We start from the raw sequence: 22,196 nt of genomic DNA, 5'->3' as shown, positions 1-22,196 counted from the left end.
TGGAGAATGTCTAATTTAGCAGGTCTGAGGTGGGGCCTGAGAGTCAGTACTTCTAACAAGCTCCCAGGGGATGACTACACAGCTGGTCCATGGACCACACTCTGAATGGTAAGGATTTAGACTTACTTCTGAATACAGCTGCCAACCCCTCTGGGAAGGTTGTGAAGCACTTTACTGTTTCCCTGCTCTAAGGCGGTTTTAACAGATGGCTGCATGGTTAGGTGCCTATTTGGTAACAGTACAAGAGACCTCTTCTCAACATGGAGTAGGATGCAGGGAGGAGAAGCAGGGTGACAGGCTCCCAAGACAGCTTTCCAATGTCCCCTATGCCAGTTCTGTCCAGAGTGGCTTCACTCTTCTATTCAGAACTAATTCTTACACTGTTTGGGGTCAATTTATTCTACTGTAAGTACAAGCACTTATTTTTAAAATTTATTTTAACGTCTTTATTGGAGAATAATTGCTTTACAATGGTGTGTTAGCTTCTGCTTTATAACAAAGTGAATCAGCTATACGTATACATATATCCCCATATCTCCTCCCTCTTGCGTCTCCCTCCCACCCTCCCTATCCCACCCCTCTAGGTGGTCACAAAGCACAGAGCTGATCTCCCTGTGCTATGCGGTTGCTTCCCCCTAGCTATCTATTTCACATTTGGTAGTGTATGTAAGTCCATACCACTCTCTCACTTCATCCCAGCTTACCCTTCCGCCTCCCCGTGTCCTCAAGTCCATTCTGTACATCTGTGTCTTTATTCCTGTCCTGCCCCTAGGTTCTTCAGAACCGTTTTTTTTTTTTTTTTAGATTCCATATATATGTGTTAGCATACAGTATTTGTTTTCTCTTTCTGACTTACTTCACTCTGTGTGACAGACTCTAGATCCATCCACCTCACTACAAATAACTCAATTTCATTTCCTTTTATGGCTGAGTAATATTCCATTGTATACATGTGCCACATCTTCTTTATCCATTCATCTGTCGATGGACACTTAGGTTGCTTCCACATCCTGCCTATTGTAAATAGAGCTGCAATGAACGTTGGGGTACATGACTCTTTTAGAATTATGGTTTTCTCAGGGTACATGCCCAGTAGTGGGATTGCTGGGTCATATGGTAGTTCTATTTTTAGTTTTTTAAGGAATCTCCATACTGTTCTCCATAGTGGCTGTACCAATTTACATTCCCACCAACAGTACAAGAGGGTTTCCTTTTCTCCACACCCTCCCCAGCATTTATTGTTTGCAGATTGTTTTGATGATGGCCATTCTGACCGGCATGAGGTGATACCTCATTGTAGTTTTGATTTGCATTTCTCTAATGATTAGTGATGTTGCGCATCCTTTCATGTGTTTGTTGGCCATCTGGATGTCTTCTTTGGAGAAATGTCTATTTAGGTCTTCTGTTCAGTTTTGGATTGGGTTGTTTGTTTTTCTGATATTGAGCTGCATGAGCTGCTTGTATATTTTGGAGATTAATCCTTTGTCACTTGCTTCGTTTGCAAATATTTTCTCCCATTCTGAGGGTTGTCTTTTCATCTTGTTTATGGTTTCCTTTGCTGTGCAAAAGCTTTTTAAGTTTCATTAGGTCCCATTTGTTTATTTTTGTTTTTATTTCCATTTCTCTGGGAGGTGGGTCAAAAAGGATCTTGCTGTGATTTATGTCATACAGTGTTCTGCCTATGTTTTACTCTAAGAGTTTGATAGTGTCTGGCCTTACATTTAGGTCTTTAATCCATTTTGAGTTTATTTTTGTATACAGTGTTAGGGAGTGTTCTAATTTCATTCTTTTACATGTAGCTGTCCAGTTTTCCCAGCACCACTTATTGAAGAGGCTGTCTTTTCTCCATTGTACATTCTTGTCTCCTTTATCAAAGATAAGGTGACCACATGTGCGCAGGGTTATCTCTGGGCTTTCTTTCCTGTTCCATTGATCTATATTTCTGTTTTTGCACAAGTACTTATTTTAAAGCCCAATATAAATTAATTTTTTTGGGTTTTGCATGCTCTCTTCTGTAACTTTCAATAAACAGAGGCTGTGTTTAAGTATATCCGAGAATAAAGGATGCTTTTCAAACGTAAATGCAGTAAAAAGAAAATGGTAGAGCATGTCATTATCTATGGTATTTAAATTCATCCCTGATTTTCTGAAGATATTTTAATAATCATAAAAAGTAATAACTGTTAAATACATTGAGCATTTAGAAATATGCTTTTCTGTCTATTACCATTTCAACATTATGAGCTATTTTAATCTAACTTTGCCTTTCTAGAGGTTGTTTACAAAAACACAATAAATAGAGTAAATAGAAAAGAATAGTGACAAATAACTGAATCATGTACTATAGATTTTAAAGTAAACGGAATAAACGTACAGTCCTGAAAAAACATACTGGAAATTAAAATAAAATCTTTAACTAGGACAACCTCACACAGGTATAATCAGTGGAAGAATAAAACCTTACTTGCATAGTTATAAACCTTCTACTTGCAAAAATCCTGTTACTGTTCTTTTTAAAAAAATCATCTTATGCGTATGGCTTGTCCTAGGAACTTCCTAGCCTTTAAAAATTCAAAAGGTATAGAAATGTTAAGCTCAGTTGTTAAGGCAATTGCCGGTCTTCTGAACATTTTAACTGGAAAAAAAAAAGGCTCTCTCCTAGAAGGGACTGTGTTTGACAGGTTAACTAAATGGCATTTGTGGGGAATATCCCCATCTTTTGGGCTTTTAGGCTATGGCCTTCATGTTGTATTTTTATAAGTAGGCAACCTGACCGATCTTTTGTAAACCAGAATGGTTCTCTCCTCCACCATGCCTATTAGCACAGATGTTACTTTATTTATCAAGGGTTTTCCCCTCTCCACTTACACGTGATCAGACCAACTGATGAAACCACCCAGCCAGCACAGAGGCCTCCGGCGGGGCTTCTCACGGAGTTGCTGTCTGGGTAGAACCATCTGCGTGCTCTCCCTTGCTGTTTCTGGCACCAAAATAGGCGTCTGCACAATGGCTGACCCAGACAGAAGGGCCTCAGCCAACACTGCTTCTCTACGGCAAGGTTAATTGACCTGTGTGAGGATGAAATGTGCACCCCTGTACCACAATGCTCTGGGCTACTGACCCCCTGATGTCCCATTAGAGACAAACAAAAAATGGCACCCTACAGAAATCCAAGTTGAGGATCACATGTGGCTTACGAAGTACTTTAGGTTATAATTGGTAAAAGGAAACCAAGTGTTGGAACAGCCTTGATTAACACAAACATTACCAGTTCTGAGACTTCTGGAATAAAAAAAAAAATGTGAGAAGGAAATAATTCTCTAAATTACTGGTTTATTTATATACCTATCACACTTTAAAAATTTTTGTCCCTTAAACTAATTTATAAAAACCCCATTTTCACTAGATACCAACAACTCTTGCTATTTTTCATATGTGGTTGGTGAATGCCACTGGGAAATGAGGTGACTTTTCAGGTTCTAGAAAAGGCCAGAGGAAAACCTAATGCGTCTGAATCCTTGTGCAGCAGAAAAAAACCCTCAACAGCCTTCATTCATTCCTAAACATTTACTGGGTGCCAGACACAATATCTGGCTCAGGAGATACTGTGATAGAGACAAGTGCCTGGAAAAGCCTTATAACTAAATACAAGCAGTTCTCAGACAGTGAAAGCAAAGGAAGCAACTGCAGATAACCTAGGACAGGCCTCATCTTTAAATGCTGCTTCCGTAGATTAGGGGAGGGACTCCAGAATCGGTAGCTTCAGTAGGACCACAGCTACCTCCTGAAAGTGCTTAAAGCTTCCAGAGGGTGGCAGGGAAGGCTCCATGGGACACGAGGTGCTTGGGCAGAGACTGGAAGGAACTCTAGGAGCTTTAGGGCCACATGAATCATTTTGGTCAGAAAAGACGGTGGAGCAAAGTAGCACAGAGGTGTGAGACAGCGTGCTTGACTGGAGGTACGAAACAGCTGTGCATTCCTGAAAGGCTGGACCCGGTGAGAGTATCAAGGGCCCTGCAGGCTGTGCCTCAAGATTTATCCCGGGGAAGAAGGAGCCTCTGCAGAATTCTGATGGGGACTCAGACATTCACAGCGAGAAAGCCGATGTTATAAATACTAGGGATGTATGTGGCCATTAACAAAATGGACTTATTCTAAAAGTTCTGATTAGCAGGGTACTGTTATTGAACCGAGAACTGAGAACTCAGTTACTGCACTGGGAACAAAAAATTAATACAGAAAGTGTAATCTTTCTATAACTTCCTTTCCCCAACCCAACCAAAATCAGAAGCTGCACGTCACACCCAGAGTAGAGTCAGTTCTGTTATGATGCTTGTTTTGAAAATGTGAACTTGTTCCAAAGAGATCGATGGATTAGGGAACAACGGAGCACAGCGTGAATCCCATGTTTGCTTATGCACAGTTGCATCCACAAGAAACACTGGGTGAATGCAGACAACTGCATGAAGGTGGACCCAGACACGCAGGAATACACAGAATGCATTCATGTGCCCACCCCACACATCTGCCAGCGACCTGGGTTCACGGTGTGCGTGACAAGCTGCACCCGTAACCCAAATCTGTCAGATTCCAGAGAATTCTCCTTCCATTACTTCACTGTAACTCATAAGCTGCGACCTTTCCGATGATGTTCACTTCTCCAACCAAGTAGCAGGTGTTTTTCAAGGTAAAGGGTCGTATTTATTGCAGTATTTCTTTATTTCGTAATCATTTTAACATGTGTCAAACCAACTAGGTTCCTACTTCATGTGTCACTGATGAAGTTTTTTAATGTCGTTCCCCAATCCCATCTTCCCCATGAGTCCAGTGGTTTTTAATGATCTTGTACAGCCTGGTGATTTGGGGGGAATGTGTAAACTGCCTCCAGCAAAACTGACCGTTGCGAAGATGCCTGTTCATTTGAAGATCAATACACTCATGACAATCAAATTGATATATTTTCCCACAGAGGTAACTGTTTGCATAAAAGCTTCGGTCTGGAGATCACGGCGGCACGTGGCAGGGCTGACTGAACTCTAACTCCGCGCGGGAGCGGCGAGGACGCTGGTGCCCCCCCGTGTTCACTCCACCTTTTCCTCCGCAAGAGGGTCCTGCAGCCAGGAGCCTCCCCTAAGGGGAGGCCACCCCAATCCAGAGCCGCAGGAAGACACGGTCGGTCTCTCTCCTTTTCTTGCTTCTAACCTGAGGAAGGGCCTGCTCTGAGCAGGGCTAGGCAGAGAGGTGCAAGGAACTGGGGCCCTTGAAGATGCTGATGAGTTTCTAAATCATCAGCTCCAAACTGTGACTGTACATTTGAACAAGCTGGGAAGCTTTTTTTTTTTTTTTTGCGGTACGCGGGCCTGTCACCGTTGTGGCCTCTCCCGTTGCGGAGCACAGGCTCCGGATGCGCAGGCCCAGCGGCCATGGCTCCGCGGCACACGGGATCCTCCCGGACGGGGGCACGAACCCGTGTCCCCTGCATCGGCGGGCGGACTCTCAACCACTGCGCCACCAGGGAAGCCCTGGGAAGCTTTTAACAATGACCAGGACCCAAGCCCCACCCAAAAGATTCTGATTCAGTACTTCTGTTACCAGTATTTTTTTAAGCTCTCCAGTTGATTCTGATGTGAAGCCAGGAATGAGCAGGTCTTCGGACTTTTTTGAGCTAATAATTTTCTTTACTATTTGAATCGGTTTGAGTCAGGATTTCCGTTATAGTCAGCTCAAAGCATCCTAAATAATGACACTCTCTTTGGAATGAAATGCAAGGTCCAGGATTGAAACAGTCTTTACATTTGATCAGTCCATCTCATAAATTTAAATCTCAGTTCCTGGCAAAAGAATCAGGACTGCTCATTTATTTGAGGGGGGAAAAAAAATCTTGTGCTGACCCAACCTTCAAACCTAGTTTGGAGACTTTCATCAAGGGTATCAAAATGGAGTTTAGTCATAACAGAGCCTACGGATGGGTGAATTTGATTATAGACACTGAGAAAAAACTCAACATTCATTCATCCCGGGCAGTAAATAGCTATTAATAGTCTAGCTGGATGAGATTAAAGTTTGATTGTTGTCTAGGGATGAATTTAAGATTTCTGTAAATGTTAGCATTAGTACCTAGTGTTTGCTTGCTGGTTTCATTCTTTTCTTCTTCAATTTCATTTTCCAAAGTATTGTTCTTGATGTTTCACAGCATATGTATCTTTATACCATGATGGATAAGTAAGAGATGCATGTGGAGTACACAAATATGCTCCAGACCCAGAAGACTACCTAGAATGTAGACTGAGCACACCCTGATGCTAAGCGGTGTGGCAGCATTTCTCAGAGTTTATTCTAGACTGATTGGGGCGTAATTCTGCATGTTGGGACCCCCGCCGACTTCTGGACTGTACGGTGGGGGGTAAGTGTGTACGTGGGCAGGTTAATGATATCACTTTGCCAGTTCTTTCCACTTCCCTGTTAGTGGAATCCTTGAGATATCAGAGGGGACACATGAAAGAACTCAGGTAGGTGTTGCAAACTTTCATGACCTTGTTTACAGTTCTACCTGGGGGTCTCGCATCGGGAGGAGGACCCCCAGAGCATCTGGCCTTGAAGGCCAGCGGGGCTTGACTGCAGGAGCTCCACAGGACTGGGGGAAACAGAGACGCCACTCTTGGAGGACGCACACAAGGTCTCGTGCCCACTGGGATCCAGGGCAAAAGCAGTTACTTCACAGGAACCTGTGCCAGACCTACGTGAAGGTCTCGGAGGGTCTCCTGGGGAGGCGGGGGGCAGCTGTGGCTCAACCTGGGGGCATCAAAATTGGTGGCAGATATATCGGGGAGTATTCATCTTCGTGGACTCTCGCTGGAGGGTGACACCTTGCTTGGGTCATTAGTTCCAAGACCTGGCTCCACCCGACAGCCTGTAGGCTCCACTGCTGGGACACCTCAAGCCAAACAACAGGGCGGGAACACAGCCCTACGCATCAGCAGACAGGCTGCCTGCCTAAGTCCTCCTGAACCCACGGCCCCCTCTAAACACACCCCTTGACACGGCCCTGCCCCCAAGAGGGCCAGGAACCAGCTCCACCCACCAGTGGGCAGGCACTGGCCCCTCCTGCCAGGAAGCCTGCACAAGCCTCTAAACCAGCCTCACCCACCTGGGGGCAGACACCAGAAGCAAGAACACTGTGACCCTGCAGCCTGCAGACGGAGTCCACGAATGCAGGCCAGACACTACCCTGGGACCAGCTGGTCCCTGGTCCTTGGGTGATGAAAGGGGAGCGTACTGCTGGGAAACAGGACATCCCTGCCAGAGGGCCACTTCTGCAAGGTCAAGAAACATAACTAGCCTACTACATACATAAAAAATACAAATAGAGTCTTACACAAAATGAAATGGCAAAGGAATATGCTCCAGACGAAGGAACGAGGTGAAAGAAGTGTTAAAGCAAAACAGTAAGATCATCAAAGGTGAAAAGACAATTGGGAAATATGACCAAGAAAAGCAGGATTCAGAGTCTAGTCAGGGGTCTACGAATAAATGATGGGGGTGGGGGAGGAGTGGCCCCTTTCATAAGTACTTTTCCAGTTGAAGCACTTTTCTTTACCCTTTTCTCTCATTTTCCAAGGTAGCCCATAACTTTTCAGAATTTAATATAAAGCTAATTTGTTCTTGGCTTACTACAATCATCATGCTTTGAGTTACTGCTGTTAAAGTTTCTATCAACTGACCCAGGTAACTTTGGAACATGCCGTTTTGACTATTAATGATGAGGCTATCGACGGAACTGTACTAAGTTGGTAACGATTCTGAGGGAAAGGAGGAGTGGTTTTGCCATCATCTTAGATAAAAAGGAAGCTTGGGAACTGCACCATATTACCTTCTGGTGATCCATACAGTCAAGGCTTTGTAAATCCTTCTGCCACACTGTAATGTCAGGGCTGGGAGCCGTCTTGGCGGTTGTTTTTTTCACATATTTTAAAAAGTTGCTCGTGACCAACTGTACCTCACAAGCAAACACCTCAGACGAAGGTCAAGCGTATATGAGCAAAGTTTACTAATCTAATGAAAAAGTTATGACAGTTAATCAGGTGCATTTGTAATGACGGACATGCTTATTAAGAGGCTTAATAAAGCATGAATGGTGAACTCTCTGTGTAAATGATTATGTTTATTATTATTTTTATGGTCAAATGAATTTTATTTTTGTTTTTCTTTTCTCATCTTATTATTAGTTATTTGTGTCATTGCTAGCAGGTTTTCCTGGTACCATCCATGTTTTTTTAATCATCACTGCCACAGTATAGAAAGATTCTGAATCTTTCCAACAATGGCAACTCCCTCTTGGGGCCTTTACTAACCTCAGCCATGCTTTTAAGTTAATTAGGAAAGAAGTCACCTGCTTTGGGTACAGGACTTGGGGAATGGATACTACCTCTGAGCAGAGAAAGAAACGGCCCCCAGCTCAGGCTTGCTGCTTGGTGAGCCTCGCCCAGGCTGGGTTTGGCACCCACCTGCCCTCCGCGGGGCTCTCGTGAGCAGTGCCCAGGCTGCACTGGCGATGCCTGTCACTGCTCCCTTCTCCCCTGCGGGAGGCGGGAGCTTCCCAGTACTCACACCAATCCATGAATGCCTGACACATGGGCATCTCGGAGCAAAACAGTGGGGGGAAGATAGCAGGGCTGAGGGAAAGAAAAAGGCTCCCAGGCCTCTGACTGACCCTCTGGGTACAGCAGTTCTGGCACAAGGAGCAACCAGAAAGGCGTGACTCGGCCTGAAGGTTTCAAGGCAAGGGGCAGGCCGCCTGACAAAGTTCCCCCTGCCCCTGGCTCAGTAGGCCTCGAGTTCCTACGACAGGAGCAAAGCCATTCTTTGTGGGAGTAAAGCCCAGTGGATTAAAACTACAGCATCCTGGAAAAGTAAACATAGGTGTTTCAAAGGATAAATGATGAGGTGTTAGGGGTAGAAGACTTAAAAGCAGGACGGCGCTGGGTAGGAGGCGCTGGGGGTGCCATGGAGGCAGAAAAGGAGGACCACCCAACAGTCCCCTTAGTCTGGCCTCTGGCCTTGGCTGACTGCCATCTGCACGGGACAATGGGAAGGCCTCACTTCCTTCCCTGCCCTGCACGTGTGCACTTCGCGGCACAAATTACTGTCCCTAAGGTAACGTGGCATTAAAAGGTGAAATAAGTGTCAAGTTTCAAGAAAGGCCATTGGAAGGAAGCAAATGCTATCAATGACACATTTAATTTGGGATAATTCAAACCCACAGGAATTTCTGGCCAGGGATTCTAAATATTTCTAATTGCTTCACCTGAGCTCTCCCCAAACCATTGTTTCTGCCTCTGGGGCAGTGATCAGCATGGTCTGGTCTGGCATCTTGGCATTTTATGGAGATTATGGGGCTGAAGACAAATGATGGGGGAAGAGGGCCCAGCGCGAGGGGATAAGCATCTCATTCAACCCCAAAGGGCAACATCTTCGCTGCCCTAAAATGGGCATTGAGTCAAGGTTCAGCACTCCACTCCCTGTGGTTCTGTTTTCAGAGGCTCCTCAGATGTTTTGGTTAAAAATAAATTTATTGATGCATAAAGATGTTAAAAGTTGGTTATAAAACCTGTTTAACGGAAGTTAAATTAATATTGTCATCCTATAAGCTGTCGACAACAGAGCGTTCTTTATGACGTTCCCTCTGATGTTCACATTTCCTTGCAATGATATTACGTGGACTGGGTAAGGCAAAAAGAGAGAGAGAGAAGGATGGGACACTCCTACAAAGATATGGTCCATCTTCCCTGACCCCGAGCTGACACACTGGCAGAAAGACTTGTTTGTTATGTGAGCACGATTCATATGACACCAAATGACAACTAAATATCATGGATCAACTATCTGAGTTCATTTTGGCCTTAAATTAAAATTCCTATCGTGAGACTTAAAAAAGAAGCCAGAAAAACTGATACTTCAATTCATTTTATATCTATTCATTTCAATAAACTATCTTAAATGGGAATGTATTTTCAATAGGACTGTATTTTAATCCAGTTATCATTAGCATTACTGATTAAATGAGAGATTACAATTACATATTATTTGAAAAAAGTCCTGTAATTAGATACACTCCAGATGCCAGTTTTCAATTCCATGCAGAAGCCCATAAAAAATCCATTATAATCAATACTTTCCAAATAATATACCTTCTTAGGAAGTATACATCACTGACTGAAGGGAAAAATCATATAGCCAGGAAAATTCTGACCTACTGGGAAGGCCACTGCTCAATTTCCCTCTTCCAACTACCAGTCCAACTCGAGCTGCCTGAAAATCTACAACTAAAACATCACTGATACAACAGAACTGGCTCTTTTCAAACGTAAATGTTTAGGGAAGGATTAGATGAACCGTTTCGGCAATTAATACTTCAGAGATAATTGGTCCATCCAAGTGTCTGGTCACCCGCTCCTACCACCTTTCCCCACCGCCGTGGACGTCTCTAAACCTTTCCCCTGGCTGACTGGGTTTACAGTGGGCATGGGATTTAATTCTGCCCAACCGATGAGATGGGAGGGAAAGCCTGCCGGGGAACTTCCAAACAGACTTCTCTAGAAGACGCTGTGTGCGTGTGAGGGGGTAGGGGTGACAGGACATCTGCTGGGTTCTGTGGCAGCCTTCTTGAGAAAAATGGCGGGACCGGGAGCACGTTGAGGACAAAGCCAACACACTGAGGTGGCCGAATGGAAAGTTGGTGACCCCAGTGCTGAATCATCCAACTCCACACCTGCCTCTCTCGGGACTCTTGTTATTTTAGATAATAAGCAACAAACTTCCTCATTTGAGACAGTAATTTCTCTTACTCTTACCAAAAGCAACTTGATATAAGCCCAACTATCTTACACTCTGTCAGAGGACGTGAGGGAGGAGAGAACAGCTACGGCAGGCACTGCTGACCGCCTGTTCACTATCCGCCCCCCACCGTCTCTCCTAGGAAGTCTCGGGGTCTTCATGAGGGAAAACAATGGTTGCAGTTGGTGGAAGAAGAAATATGTCTGTGGTTCAAGTCTAATCTCTCACACGAAGCTTGTCTGGACCAATAAAGCCCATGGTGGTCTATCTTTTGAATCCATATTAGTTACTGTCTTTACTGTTGGAGAGCATTAAACCATCTTATGCCTCTCCTGCTGATGAGTTATATTTTTATTTAGTGTAATTATTACTTAACTTTTGATGTGTTTTCCCCTCCCCAGTTTCACTGTAAGCACCTTCATTGGGACTGCTCTCATATGTCTTATATGGGTATGTCTTGAATTCCAATTACTAGAACATGACCTGAGATGATGTAATCGGGTAATGTAGATCAGGTAATGTTCAGGTTGTCTATACTTCCAGAAGTATGAGTCTGCTTTCAAATCTGTTTTCATTCATCTGAAACTTTTTGTCATTTTGTTGTGATAAAGGAGAGATCAATGAATACTATAAAAATAAATCCTATTAGTATGACAAAGGCATATGTTCAAACTACTGTAGGACAAAGATGAGTGCGTGCGGGGGTCACAAAGACACAGGGTGGCACCCCCAGTGGTGCTGCGAATCCGCAGGTGGTGGGTAGTTCATTACACACTCTGTCTTATGCAGAGACTTTCAGCTCAGATAATTTTGATTTCCTGTGGTTTAGAGAGGATTCTGAACCATTTATAAGTTTAGATCTTTGGAGATTGGTATGTAATTATCACAAAGCATAGCATAATGTCTTGCAGTTCATCAGGAATTCAGAAAAGATCTTTTAGTTGGCTAATGTGCTTAAAGATTAGAACTCATTCACCTACACAAATCAATTTTAGAGTCTTTCTCATATTCCCTATCTTTAACCTTAGCAAAGATATTCTTGGAAAACGACTTGGCAACAATCATAGAACATGACTAATGATGCTAAAACAAGTTAAAATTTATTTAGCAGTCAGATGAATGACCAACTAAAATAGATTTCTAGAAAACTAAGTACTGGATGTCATTTATATTACTATGCGAAATAAAGCATGAAAACTTAAGTATCAAAATTGCCAACTTTCTCAAGACTAAAAAATCAGAGCTTGATTAAAACCTGGATGGAATTAGGTGAGCCCTAAAGACTCTTTTGGGAAACAAAGCAGAGGGAAAATCGTCTTCATGAATAAATACCAATCCTCAAAACAATACTACCACTGATAAAGAAGTAAGGTCAATTCTTAAAACTTCCTACTAGTTTGCTTGCATTTCAGAAAACAATGTCTTTTATAAACACATCGCACAAAGCTTAATTTGTTACCTCTCTATAGGCTTAGCTGAGTTTTGTGTTCTTCTATTATACAACCAGATCGGGGGCATTACCCGGAGTAAATGTGATACACCTTCATTTAAAAAAGGTAGCCTGTGGATTACAGAAAGTCTTTCTATGATCCATAAAAGGCAATAGTGAGAGGAAATAAGTTCTATGACCTAATACGTGATTCTTGTCCAAAATACATCATACCTATATTGATGTTGAAAAAAATTGTTTCTCAATGATAAGATTAGACACATTATAAGCAGATTTCACCACTTTTAGGTTGATAGCGACTTACTAGGTTACTTTTTTTGTTGTTGTTTGTTTGTTTGTTTTGCGGTACGCAGGCCTCTCGATGTTGTGGCCTCTCCCGTTGCGGAGCACAAGCTCCGGACATGCAGGCTCAGCGGCCATGGCTCACGGGCGCAGCCGCTTCACGGCATGTGGGATCTTCCCGGACCAGGGCATAAACCCGTGTCCCCTGCATCGGCAGGTGGACTCTCAACCACTGCGCCACCAGGGAAGGCCGGTTACTTTTGTTTTAATGTCTGTTTTCAACTGCTATTTCAGCCTTTTGTTAACTGACGTCAACCATTTCTTAACCCTGGGATACTTTAAAAGATCACCTGAGTCTTGAAATCTGAAAGGCATCATACAGTTTAAGGCACTAGGGACCCAAAGCAACAGATGTCCTTGCTTCAGTTTCTGGCCACCTGCTGCGTGAGAAACTGGTGATGATGATGATGTTAATGAAAAATTACCTTGAACTTTTCTAAGGACATGGAAAACCCCTGTATCACACTAAATGGGGCTGGAAATGAAAGCAAAGTGGGCGCAAGGATGGTCGGTGCCTCGTCACAGGCTCTGGTGCCACCGGGACCACGCTGGTGGTCCCATGGGAGAATGAATCTCAGCTCTGGGCCTGAACATTTCCAACTGTGCGTTACGCTGTGCAAAGCAACAATCTCAGCTTAACTCAATAAAGACTTGTTTCTCACTCAGGCTCCATGTCTATCATGGGCTGACGCGTGGGTTCTGCTCACCGTGCCAGAGGGAAGGAGAGGGCTGTGGAAAACTCTGCAGTGGCAACACGTGCCTGCCACTGCCGTTCCCAACTCACGGGACACAACAGGCCACACAGCTCCAACGGGTCCCAGGGGACGGGGGGGTGCAATCCCGTCCAGTGCCCAGAGTGGCGCAGAACTGGAATGATGTGGCAAAGAGCACTGACCACGATAAATTATTTCCTAAAATAATAACCTGTAACTCGGAAAACCGTGCTTTCTCTTGAGAAGTTCTGTCTACTTACTTCCCACAACTTAGGCAATATACTAACTTTTGGATAAGAGCTGGGCATTCTGTTTCTGGGTTCACAGCAGGTCTACGTACTCTGTTTCTATTTTTGCTCAGCTTTAAGTTACAGTAGCACCATAAAGAAAAGTCATTAGTTGGTGCTGTAGGCTAACCCATATGGCACCAGAAGAGGACAGAACGCAAATCAGACCTGTCTCCGTCTGCTTTCTCACTTGTTATTCCTCACTCTGGTTCTTCAGAGACATGCTCTTTGTACAGGCAGACAGCTCCTCTACTAATTTATTATGCCAATACATCCTATTTTTGTTGAGATTTTTAGTTATTATTTTTAATCTGAGTTACATATGTAACGCTGAAAAGAGTCCAATGGTTCTACGAGGCTTGTTATGAAAAGCAGTTCACACAGCCCCACCCTCTGCTTCCTGCTCTAGCAACCACTTTCAACTCTTACGCGTGCTTTTTTTCTCACCTTTATAGCTCTAGCTTATATTGCCACCTCTTGATTTTTCTAGAGTATTATTCGCTGATTTTCCAGGAAAGAAGATGAAGATGCGGCTCTTCTGACCACCGCCTACCCCTTCCCCTCCCCAAGCAAACGCAGCTCCCCACCCACCTTTCTCAATGGATTTTTATCACCATTAACAGTCAACAGACTTACATCATAATGTTTATGTAAATTCCAGGCCTGGCTCAGTGACAGGGTTTATCAATACCTTTCTGTCTTTTCCTATACACCCTTGATTTTTCTTTGGAGTTACCTTGTCCTGTGTTTTTTGTTTTTTTCATTTTTATTGGCATATAGTTGTCCTGTGTTTTAATTTTTTAATTAAAACACATTTTTAAATGTGTTCTTTTTTAAAACACATTTTTTTTTTTTTTTTTTTTTTTTTTGTGATACACGGGCCTCTCACTGTTGTGGCCTCTCCCGTTGTGGAGCACAGGCTCCGGACGCGCAGGCTCAGCGGCCATGGCTCGCGGGCCCAGCTGCTCTGCGGCATGCGGGATCTTCCCAGACCGGGGCACGAACCCGTGTCCCCTGCATCGGCAGGCGGACTCTCAACCACTGCGCCACCAGGGAAGCCCTTAAAACACATTTTAATGTGTGCTTTAAAAATGTGCTTCATTTTTAAAAAGTTATCACTAATTCAAACCTAAACTCACCTGTAGCTGTGTAAATTTCTCGATTTGTCCAAATATACGAGTCATTCTTCCAATTTCGTCTTTTTAGAGAAAACTGTCTGGAGCCTTTTGAGTTGCTCCAGTCCGGGCCGGCTGCTGCTCTTTGGACCTGCTCAACAGTCATGCTTTGTATACTCCGGGATTCCCTGCATTACCCTTCTGAGGAATCCTTTTGTCTCGCTCTGGTTGCTCTATTTCCTGTTCTCATGTATTCTTTATCCTTGGTACCTGTCCTCATTTTTGTAGAGCACATCCTCCAGTGGATTCTGAGAATGGGCGCATGTGAATACATTTTTTGAATCTTGAATGTCTGAAAGTGGCCCTCACACATAATTAGCTTAGCTAGGGACTGAATCTAGGCTGGAAGTAATTTCCCCTCAGAACTTTGAAGGAATTTCTCCTCCATTGTCTTACTTCTGGTGTTGCCATGTGAAATTTGTAGCTATTGTAATTCCTCACCCTTTGTTGGAAATCTTTATTTTTCCCCAACTCTACATGTTTCTAGGATATCTCTGTTCCCAGGGTTCTGAGCCTTTTCGGTGGTGTATCTGGGTGTGGGTTTGTTTTTATTCACGTGGGACCTTCTATGACCTTTTTCAATCTGAAAACTCAGGTCTTTCATTAGTGGAAAAACTAACTGAATTATATTTTTGATTATTTCCTTCCTGTCACTTTCTCTGTTCCCTCTTTCTGCAACCCCTGTTTTTTTTAGATTTTGAACCTCCTGGGCTGGTTCTCTAATTTTTTTTTTTTATTATATTTATTTCTCTTACCTTCCATTTCTGTCTTATATCCTATTTTCTGGGGAGGTTTCCTCAATTTTATCTTCCAACTATTCTATTGAGCTTTACATTTCAGATGTCATCTTTTAATTTCTAATAGCTTTTGTTGTTGTTGTTATTCTCTGGATGAATATTTTTTTCTGAAGCGTTCTCCTGCAAAGACTTGTTTCTTCCCAGCTGCTTTTTATCTATTTGTTTCTGCCTGTCTGTCACTACTAGATGCTCTCCTCTAGTATCTGGTGATTCTTGCCTGTCTTGTTCATATAAAATAGTGTGAACTACAAGTTAAGAGAAATTTCTGTGCTTAGCTGGGCCTGTGATGGTTGAGTTCACTGTAAAGTGAACTGGCTATTTCCCTGGAGAACCCCTAAGGTTTTTTTAATTTGTGACTTCTGCCTAGAGAAAACCCTTCCAATCTCCTGCCTGAAGGGACATACTTACTGGTGTTCTGGGAAGCAAGTGGGGTGAGGCCTGGGGATCTCAATTCAGTATTTAAATATATTCAACACCCTTTTCCAGGAGGGTGGTCTCATACTCGAATATTCCTGATCTCTCTCAGTCCAGAGACATTCTGTTTCCCACTTCCCAGAGAATTAAACCTCCAGTCTTCTGCCAGAGTGAGGATGGGAATCTATCCGCTTCTTGAAGAAACTTCTAACCAGTCCTCATGTCTTCAGCTCCACCTTCACCCCGTTTCCAGTTCCTGAGCTTCTAGAGGGTTTTGTCATCTCACTCAGGTTGCTTCTTGGTTTTTCCCTACTGCTGGCTTAGCATGCACAGCTTTCTTAGGCCGCTAAGTTAGCTTCCACTTAACATCTGCTTTCCAAGTAACAAGAAGCTAGCGGCTATGGTCTCTCCTGTTTCCTTATTCCTCTAGGGTTTATCTGAAATGACCTTAACTGTTCCTGGAGTGGAGTTTAGGAGGCAGCAGAGCGAACTGCTTGCATTAAAGCTGCCATTTGCAAATGGAAGTTCCACTCTGCTCTTCTACAAATTAGAGAAGCACGGTTCCTACACGTGGAAAGCGCCCCGAGAGAGTATGTGGTGAACTCTTCCCTTCAGAGGGCAAAGTATGTTGTTTAACTTGCAGATGAGGTGGCGGAAGCACCAGGAAGCTGAGTGTCACACAGTCACGCAGATAGACACCATGCTGTTACCTGGCCTATGTACCTTAAATAATTATCCCTCAAAGGTTGTACAGCCCACCCCTCCATCTTAGCACTGTTTCAGCGACAGCTAGTCCTTGGCTGTAAGACCTTGCATTTACAGCCTCTTCCAGTGGGCAGAGGAATTCTTCATATTAGAATACTGGGTTGAAATAGCTATAAAGTGTGACTAAATGTTTTATCTCTTGTGAAGGTGACTTAAACATTTTTTCAGAAACAATGAGATTTTTTAAGTATTGTAGTTGATATGCGTTAGCTGTGTCCTTTTGAGTAATGTATACAAAGGATCTTAGACAGCAGCTATCAATACACCATAATTTAAAGGTAATCTGTATAACTTTTAAAAACAATTGGTAAAACAGCTGTTTTTCATTTTCAAGAAATACTTAAAACTGAAAAAAACAGCTTGGTTTAAGTGTCTTATTCTATGGTTTGGTATAATGCTATTTCTTAGCATTTTAGAAGACAGTACAGGCTTTGACAAAGGCATTTGTAGAGGAAAAAAAGGATGAAGATTTGGGATTCAACTTATTTTAATTGATGCTACTTCCCCTCACCCACACCCCAGTGTAATATAGATCAGGGCGTTAAAATATTACTAAATTATAATAATAAAAATACTTCTGATGAAATAGTTCATTTCAGTCCATAAAAATTTTAAGAACTTTATAAAACTAGGCACAAAGAGAGGCTTTCACAAATGCAGCATTCTAGAGGAAAATGTAGGATAAAAAGAAAACCGTCCTTAAAATACTTACAGATTCTTTTCTGCCCGTAGTTTTGCTGTGTGAGCGTGAACGGGAGATGTTGCTGAAAAAGGAATCCTTTTTAGTAGCAGATGAAGGCGGGGAGCCAGTGAACTCTCTTCCTCCAGGCAAGCTCTCGATGCTTGGAGATGAACGGATGTTTTTAGAGCTTTGTCCTGTAAGAAAAATTAAGTAGCACTAATGAGACACCAGGCGCTTTCACTGCTACTGAATTTACTGCTTTTAATAAATGATCAATTAGAATACTTCTTTATTTACACTGTCAACATGATGATACTGTGGAGTGTTAAGATGCATGTATTTTTCTGTATCAGAATAGCTGTCGATTTTTTAAAACAACGAAGTCGTGCTATAGTTTTCTGCGCGTTATTTAAACTACACTGGTCCAAGTGTGGTACGCATATCAAAAAAAGGAAAAAATCCAATTTTCAGAAATCACAGGTGAAATGACTGGGTTTTCCCTCACTAATGGAATCATCCTTAATAACAGAAGCCAGAAACAATTATACGGCACATTATATTATTAATATATACAAAAAAAAACCCCTAAATCCTTCACCAGTTTTTCAAAAGCACCCCTTTCCTTTTCATTAATTGCAGAACAGATACACCGCTACCCCCAGGCCATAGTAGAAGCATCTGGAAATGGGACAAGGTGCTGGCTCAGGGGCTACATCCAAGACTGGTCCCCACATCAGAGTGGGCGCATCTGTGACTCCCTGCAGTGCCTTTTGCACTGAGAGGTTCTGGAGCCATGAAGCTCCCTTAGACAGGAGCAAGGGCTCTAGGAAGGCCTGCTGGGAGGGCAGCACGGCGCAGAAGACAGGTGAACAGAATTGGCTGCGGCCAGACCCACGCAGGTCTCACGTATACGATGGGGACATTTCCGGAAGGTTGTTATGAGGATTTAAGGACCTAGCGCAGCACCTGGTGTGCATTCAGTTATTCATTCATTCACCCATAGTAACTGAGCGCCTAGTAAGTATCAGGCACTTAGCGGGGCAGGGAGACTGGAAACTGAGCCATCTAAACTCCCATCCCTCAAGGCATTCAGTTTCTAGTGAGGGGAGACAGACACATACATTCAAAAAATATATATGATTTTAGATGGTAGTAAACACCATGGGGAAAAAGAAAGCAGGAAAGGGGATTGTCAGTGTCGGAGGAAGGTGTGCAGTTTGAAATAGGAGGGTCAGGGAAGGTGTCACTGAGAAATGAGGTGCAGGACATTTGGGCAAAAACTTGAAGAAGGTAAAATACCAGCTTTGCAGACAATATGAAGGGACAGCAAGTACCAAGGCCCCAAGCAGGACCTTAGTGGTTCTGAAGAACAGCAGAGTGGCCAGTGTGGCTAAAGCTAAGAATAGGGGGAGCAGATGGGGCCTGGGGGCATCATGTCAGGTGAGGAATTATAGACAATTTTGATGACTTTTCCTCTGAGAAGCGAAGCCAGTAGAAGCTGCTAGAGGATTTGAGCAGGAGAGTGACATGATTTGACTTAATTTTAAAAGGATCCCTCTGACTGCTGCACTGGGAACAGTTTAGGGTTGGCAGAGAGCAAAAAAAGAGGGGAAACAATTTTTGCCATTGCAAAAATCCAAGTCAGCAGAATGATCACAGCTTGGTGGTGAGAAGAGGTCAGATTCCATACAAAACTGATGAGATTTACTGACGAATCCATGAGAGGAATGAGAGGGGTCAAGTTTAACTCCAAGTGTTAGATAGTGGTATGAGGTGAGCATCTCTGTGAATATGCTAAAAACCACTGAATGATACACTTAAAGAAAAGTAAATTTGATGGCATATGAATTATACCTCAATAAAGCTGTTATTTTTATAAAGTCAGTTTTCACACGTGACTGTCAGTCAGCGACCAGCAGTAAAGGGCTGACCCGTTTCCACCTGATGACACAGGGCTCTTCTACTGGGAACTCGGCCTCAAGGCTTCCTGCTGAGCCTCCAGAGACCTCCGTGAGGTCTGCATCGCAGTCTGATAACACCCCCCTTCTTAGTTCCATCCCCTCCTCTTTTCCTTTCACAGATGTTAGTCCCCTGTAAGCCTTGTGTACTTCTAACTCTGTCTCAGGGTCTGCTTCCTGGAGAATCCAACCTGCAGTGGGTGATGTCAGAGCTGAGCCCTGAGGAGGACAGAGGCGGTCTTGAGGTTGGGAAAGGAGGGGCAGCGGAGTCCCAGGACATAGAAGCATCTGATGTTGACTTCAGGGTCTAGACTGTCTAAGTCCCCCACACCTTCCCTTCTTCCCTCCTCTGCCTCTGTCTGTCTCCCACCCACCTGCAGGCTCTAGGTCATAACTTCCCTGGGCTATGCTGCATGGCGACAAGCTCACTGGTAGAGGGTCCTAGAATGCTGGAGCTGAAAAAGACCTCAGGAACCACCTATTTATTTTCTCTTTTTAAAATTATGCCACTAATTCGCAAATACATTTTTATTGTAAACAGACTAAATGTGAAAATTGCCTTTATAAAAAAAATAACAGATTTATTGAGATATAATTCACATACCATAAAACTCACCTTTTAAAAGTGTATAATTCAGCGGTTCTTAGTGTATTCACAGAGATTCTCAACTATCACCATCTAATTTTAGAACATTTTTATCACCAAAAAACCCAAACCTGTGCCCATTAGCAGTTCCTCCCAATACCCCCTGGCTACCACTAATCTACTTGCTGTCTCTATGGCTCTGCCTTTTCTAGGAATGTCATATAAATGGAATTATACAATATGTGGTCTTTTGTGCCTGGCTTCTATCAGTTGGCACAATGTTTTCAAGGTGCATTCACGCTGTAGTCTGTGTCAGTACTTCATTCCTTTTTACTGCCAAATAATACTCTATTGTATGGATAGACCACATTTTGCTTATCCACTCATCAGTTGATGGACATTTATAGCTTGTATCCATTTCTTGGCTATTATTATTATGTTTGTACCACAAACAGTCGTGTATAAAATTTTGTGTGGACCTATGTTTTCATTTCTCTTGGGTCAGTACCTAGGAGTGAAACTGCTGGGTCAATATGGTAAGTCTGTGTTGAACATTTTGAGAAACTGCCAAACTGGTTTTGAAAATAGCTACACCATTTTAACATTTCCATCAGCATCCTATGAGGGTTCCAGTTTCTCCACATCCTTGTCAACACATATTTTTGGCTGTTTCTTATTTTAGCCACCCTGGTGGGTATGAAGTGGTATCTCACTGTGATTTTTATTTGCAATTTACCAATGCAAATGACTAACGATGTTGCGTTCATGTGCTTATTAGATAGTTGTATATCTTCTGTGGAGAAACACCTATTCAAATCTTTTGCCCATTTTTAACACTGGGTTATTTGTCTTTTTATGGTTAAGCTGTAAGGATTCTTCATATATTCTATTTCAGACATATGATTTGCAAAGAATTCTCCCATTCTGTGCACTGCCTTTTCACTTTAATGGTATCCTTTGAACAAAAAGTTTTTAATTCTGATGAATTTACCTATTTTTTCTTTTGTTGCTTGTGCTGTTGGTATCATGTCTAAGAAGATATTGCCTAATTACAAAGATTTACTCCTACATTTTCTTTTAAGAGTGTTATAGTTTTAGCTCTTGCATTTAAGTCTGGTCCATTTTGAGTTAATTTTTGTATATAATGTGAGGAAGTAGTTCCACTTCATTCTTTTTCATGCAGAGATCTAGTTTTCCCAGTACTATTTCTAGAAAAGACTATTATTTCCCCACTGAATGGTCTTGGGACCCTTGTTGAAAATCGACTTACCACAAATGTAAGGGTTTATTTTTATGCTCTCAACTCTATTCCATTTATACATGCCTATCTTTATGACAGTACCACACTGTCTTGATTACTGTAGCTACATAGTAAGTTTTGAAATCAAGGAGTATGAGTTCTCCAATTTTGTTCTTTTTCAAGACTGTTTTTTTGCCTTTAGGGGGATTTTGCATTTCCAGGTGAATTTTATGATCACCTTGTCAGTTTCTCCCAAAAAGACACCTGAGATTTTGAGGGTGATTGCGATGAATATATAGATCAATTTGGGTAGTACTGCTCTGTTAATAAGACATAAACAAAATACATTTATACTGTATTTTATATTTACCTATGTAGTTACCTTTATCGGTGCTCTTTTTCTTTGTGTGGATCTGAATTCACTTATAGTATCCCTTCATTTCAGCCCGCAGGACTCCATTTATTATGTCTTACAGGGCAGATTTGCTAGCATTGGATTCTGTTTTTGTTTATGTGATTGTCTTAATTTCCCCTTTCTTTTTGAAGGATAGTTTTACTAGATATAGAATTATTGAATATATCATCCTACTGCCTTCTGGACTCCATGATTTTTTATGACAAGTCAGCTGTTAATCTTATTGAGGTTCCCTAGTATATCGTGAATTGTTTTTCTCTTTCTGCTTTCAAGTTTCTCTCTTTGTTGTTGGCTTTTAGCAGTTTGTCCATGCTGTGTCTAGGTGTGGCTCTCTTTGAGTTTACCCTGTTTGGAGTTAACGGAGCTTCTTGGATACACAGACTAATGTTTTTCATAAAGTTGTGGAATACTTCTGCCAGCACTTCTTCAGATATTCCTTCCGCACCTTTCTCTCTCTTCTCTCCTGGAATTCCCGTCATCTGTATGTTGGTATATTTGATGGTATTCTGCAAGTCTTTGAGACTCTGTTCATTTTATTT

General features: G+C 42.6%; 1 protein-coding gene across 8 annotated transcripts in view; it reads right to left on the bottom strand.

The window, feature by feature from the left end:
• TBC1D5 (TBC1 domain family member 5) overlaps positions 1–22,196 on the bottom strand; it is a 540,886-nt gene that overhangs the window by 36,873 nt on the left and 481,817 nt on the right. For all 8 annotated transcript variants that reach the window (XM_019934420.3, XM_073803671.1, XM_073803672.1 and 5 more), the window contains one exon: positions 17,489–17,652. In XM_019934420.3, coding sequence (XP_019789979.2) covers positions 17,489–17,652 — 164 coding nt within the window. The remainder of the gene's footprint in view (positions 1–17,488; positions 17,653–22,196) is intronic.

The sequence above is a fragment of the Tursiops truncatus genome, chromosome 4 (assembly GCF_011762595.2).
Source record: "Tursiops truncatus isolate mTurTru1 chromosome 4, mTurTru1.mat.Y, whole genome shotgun sequence".
NCBI classification, from domain to species: Eukaryota; Metazoa; Chordata; class Mammalia; order Artiodactyla; family Delphinidae; genus Tursiops; species Tursiops truncatus.
Note: the sequence above shows the minus strand (reverse complement) of the source record. Positions and strands in the feature narration are given on the sequence as shown.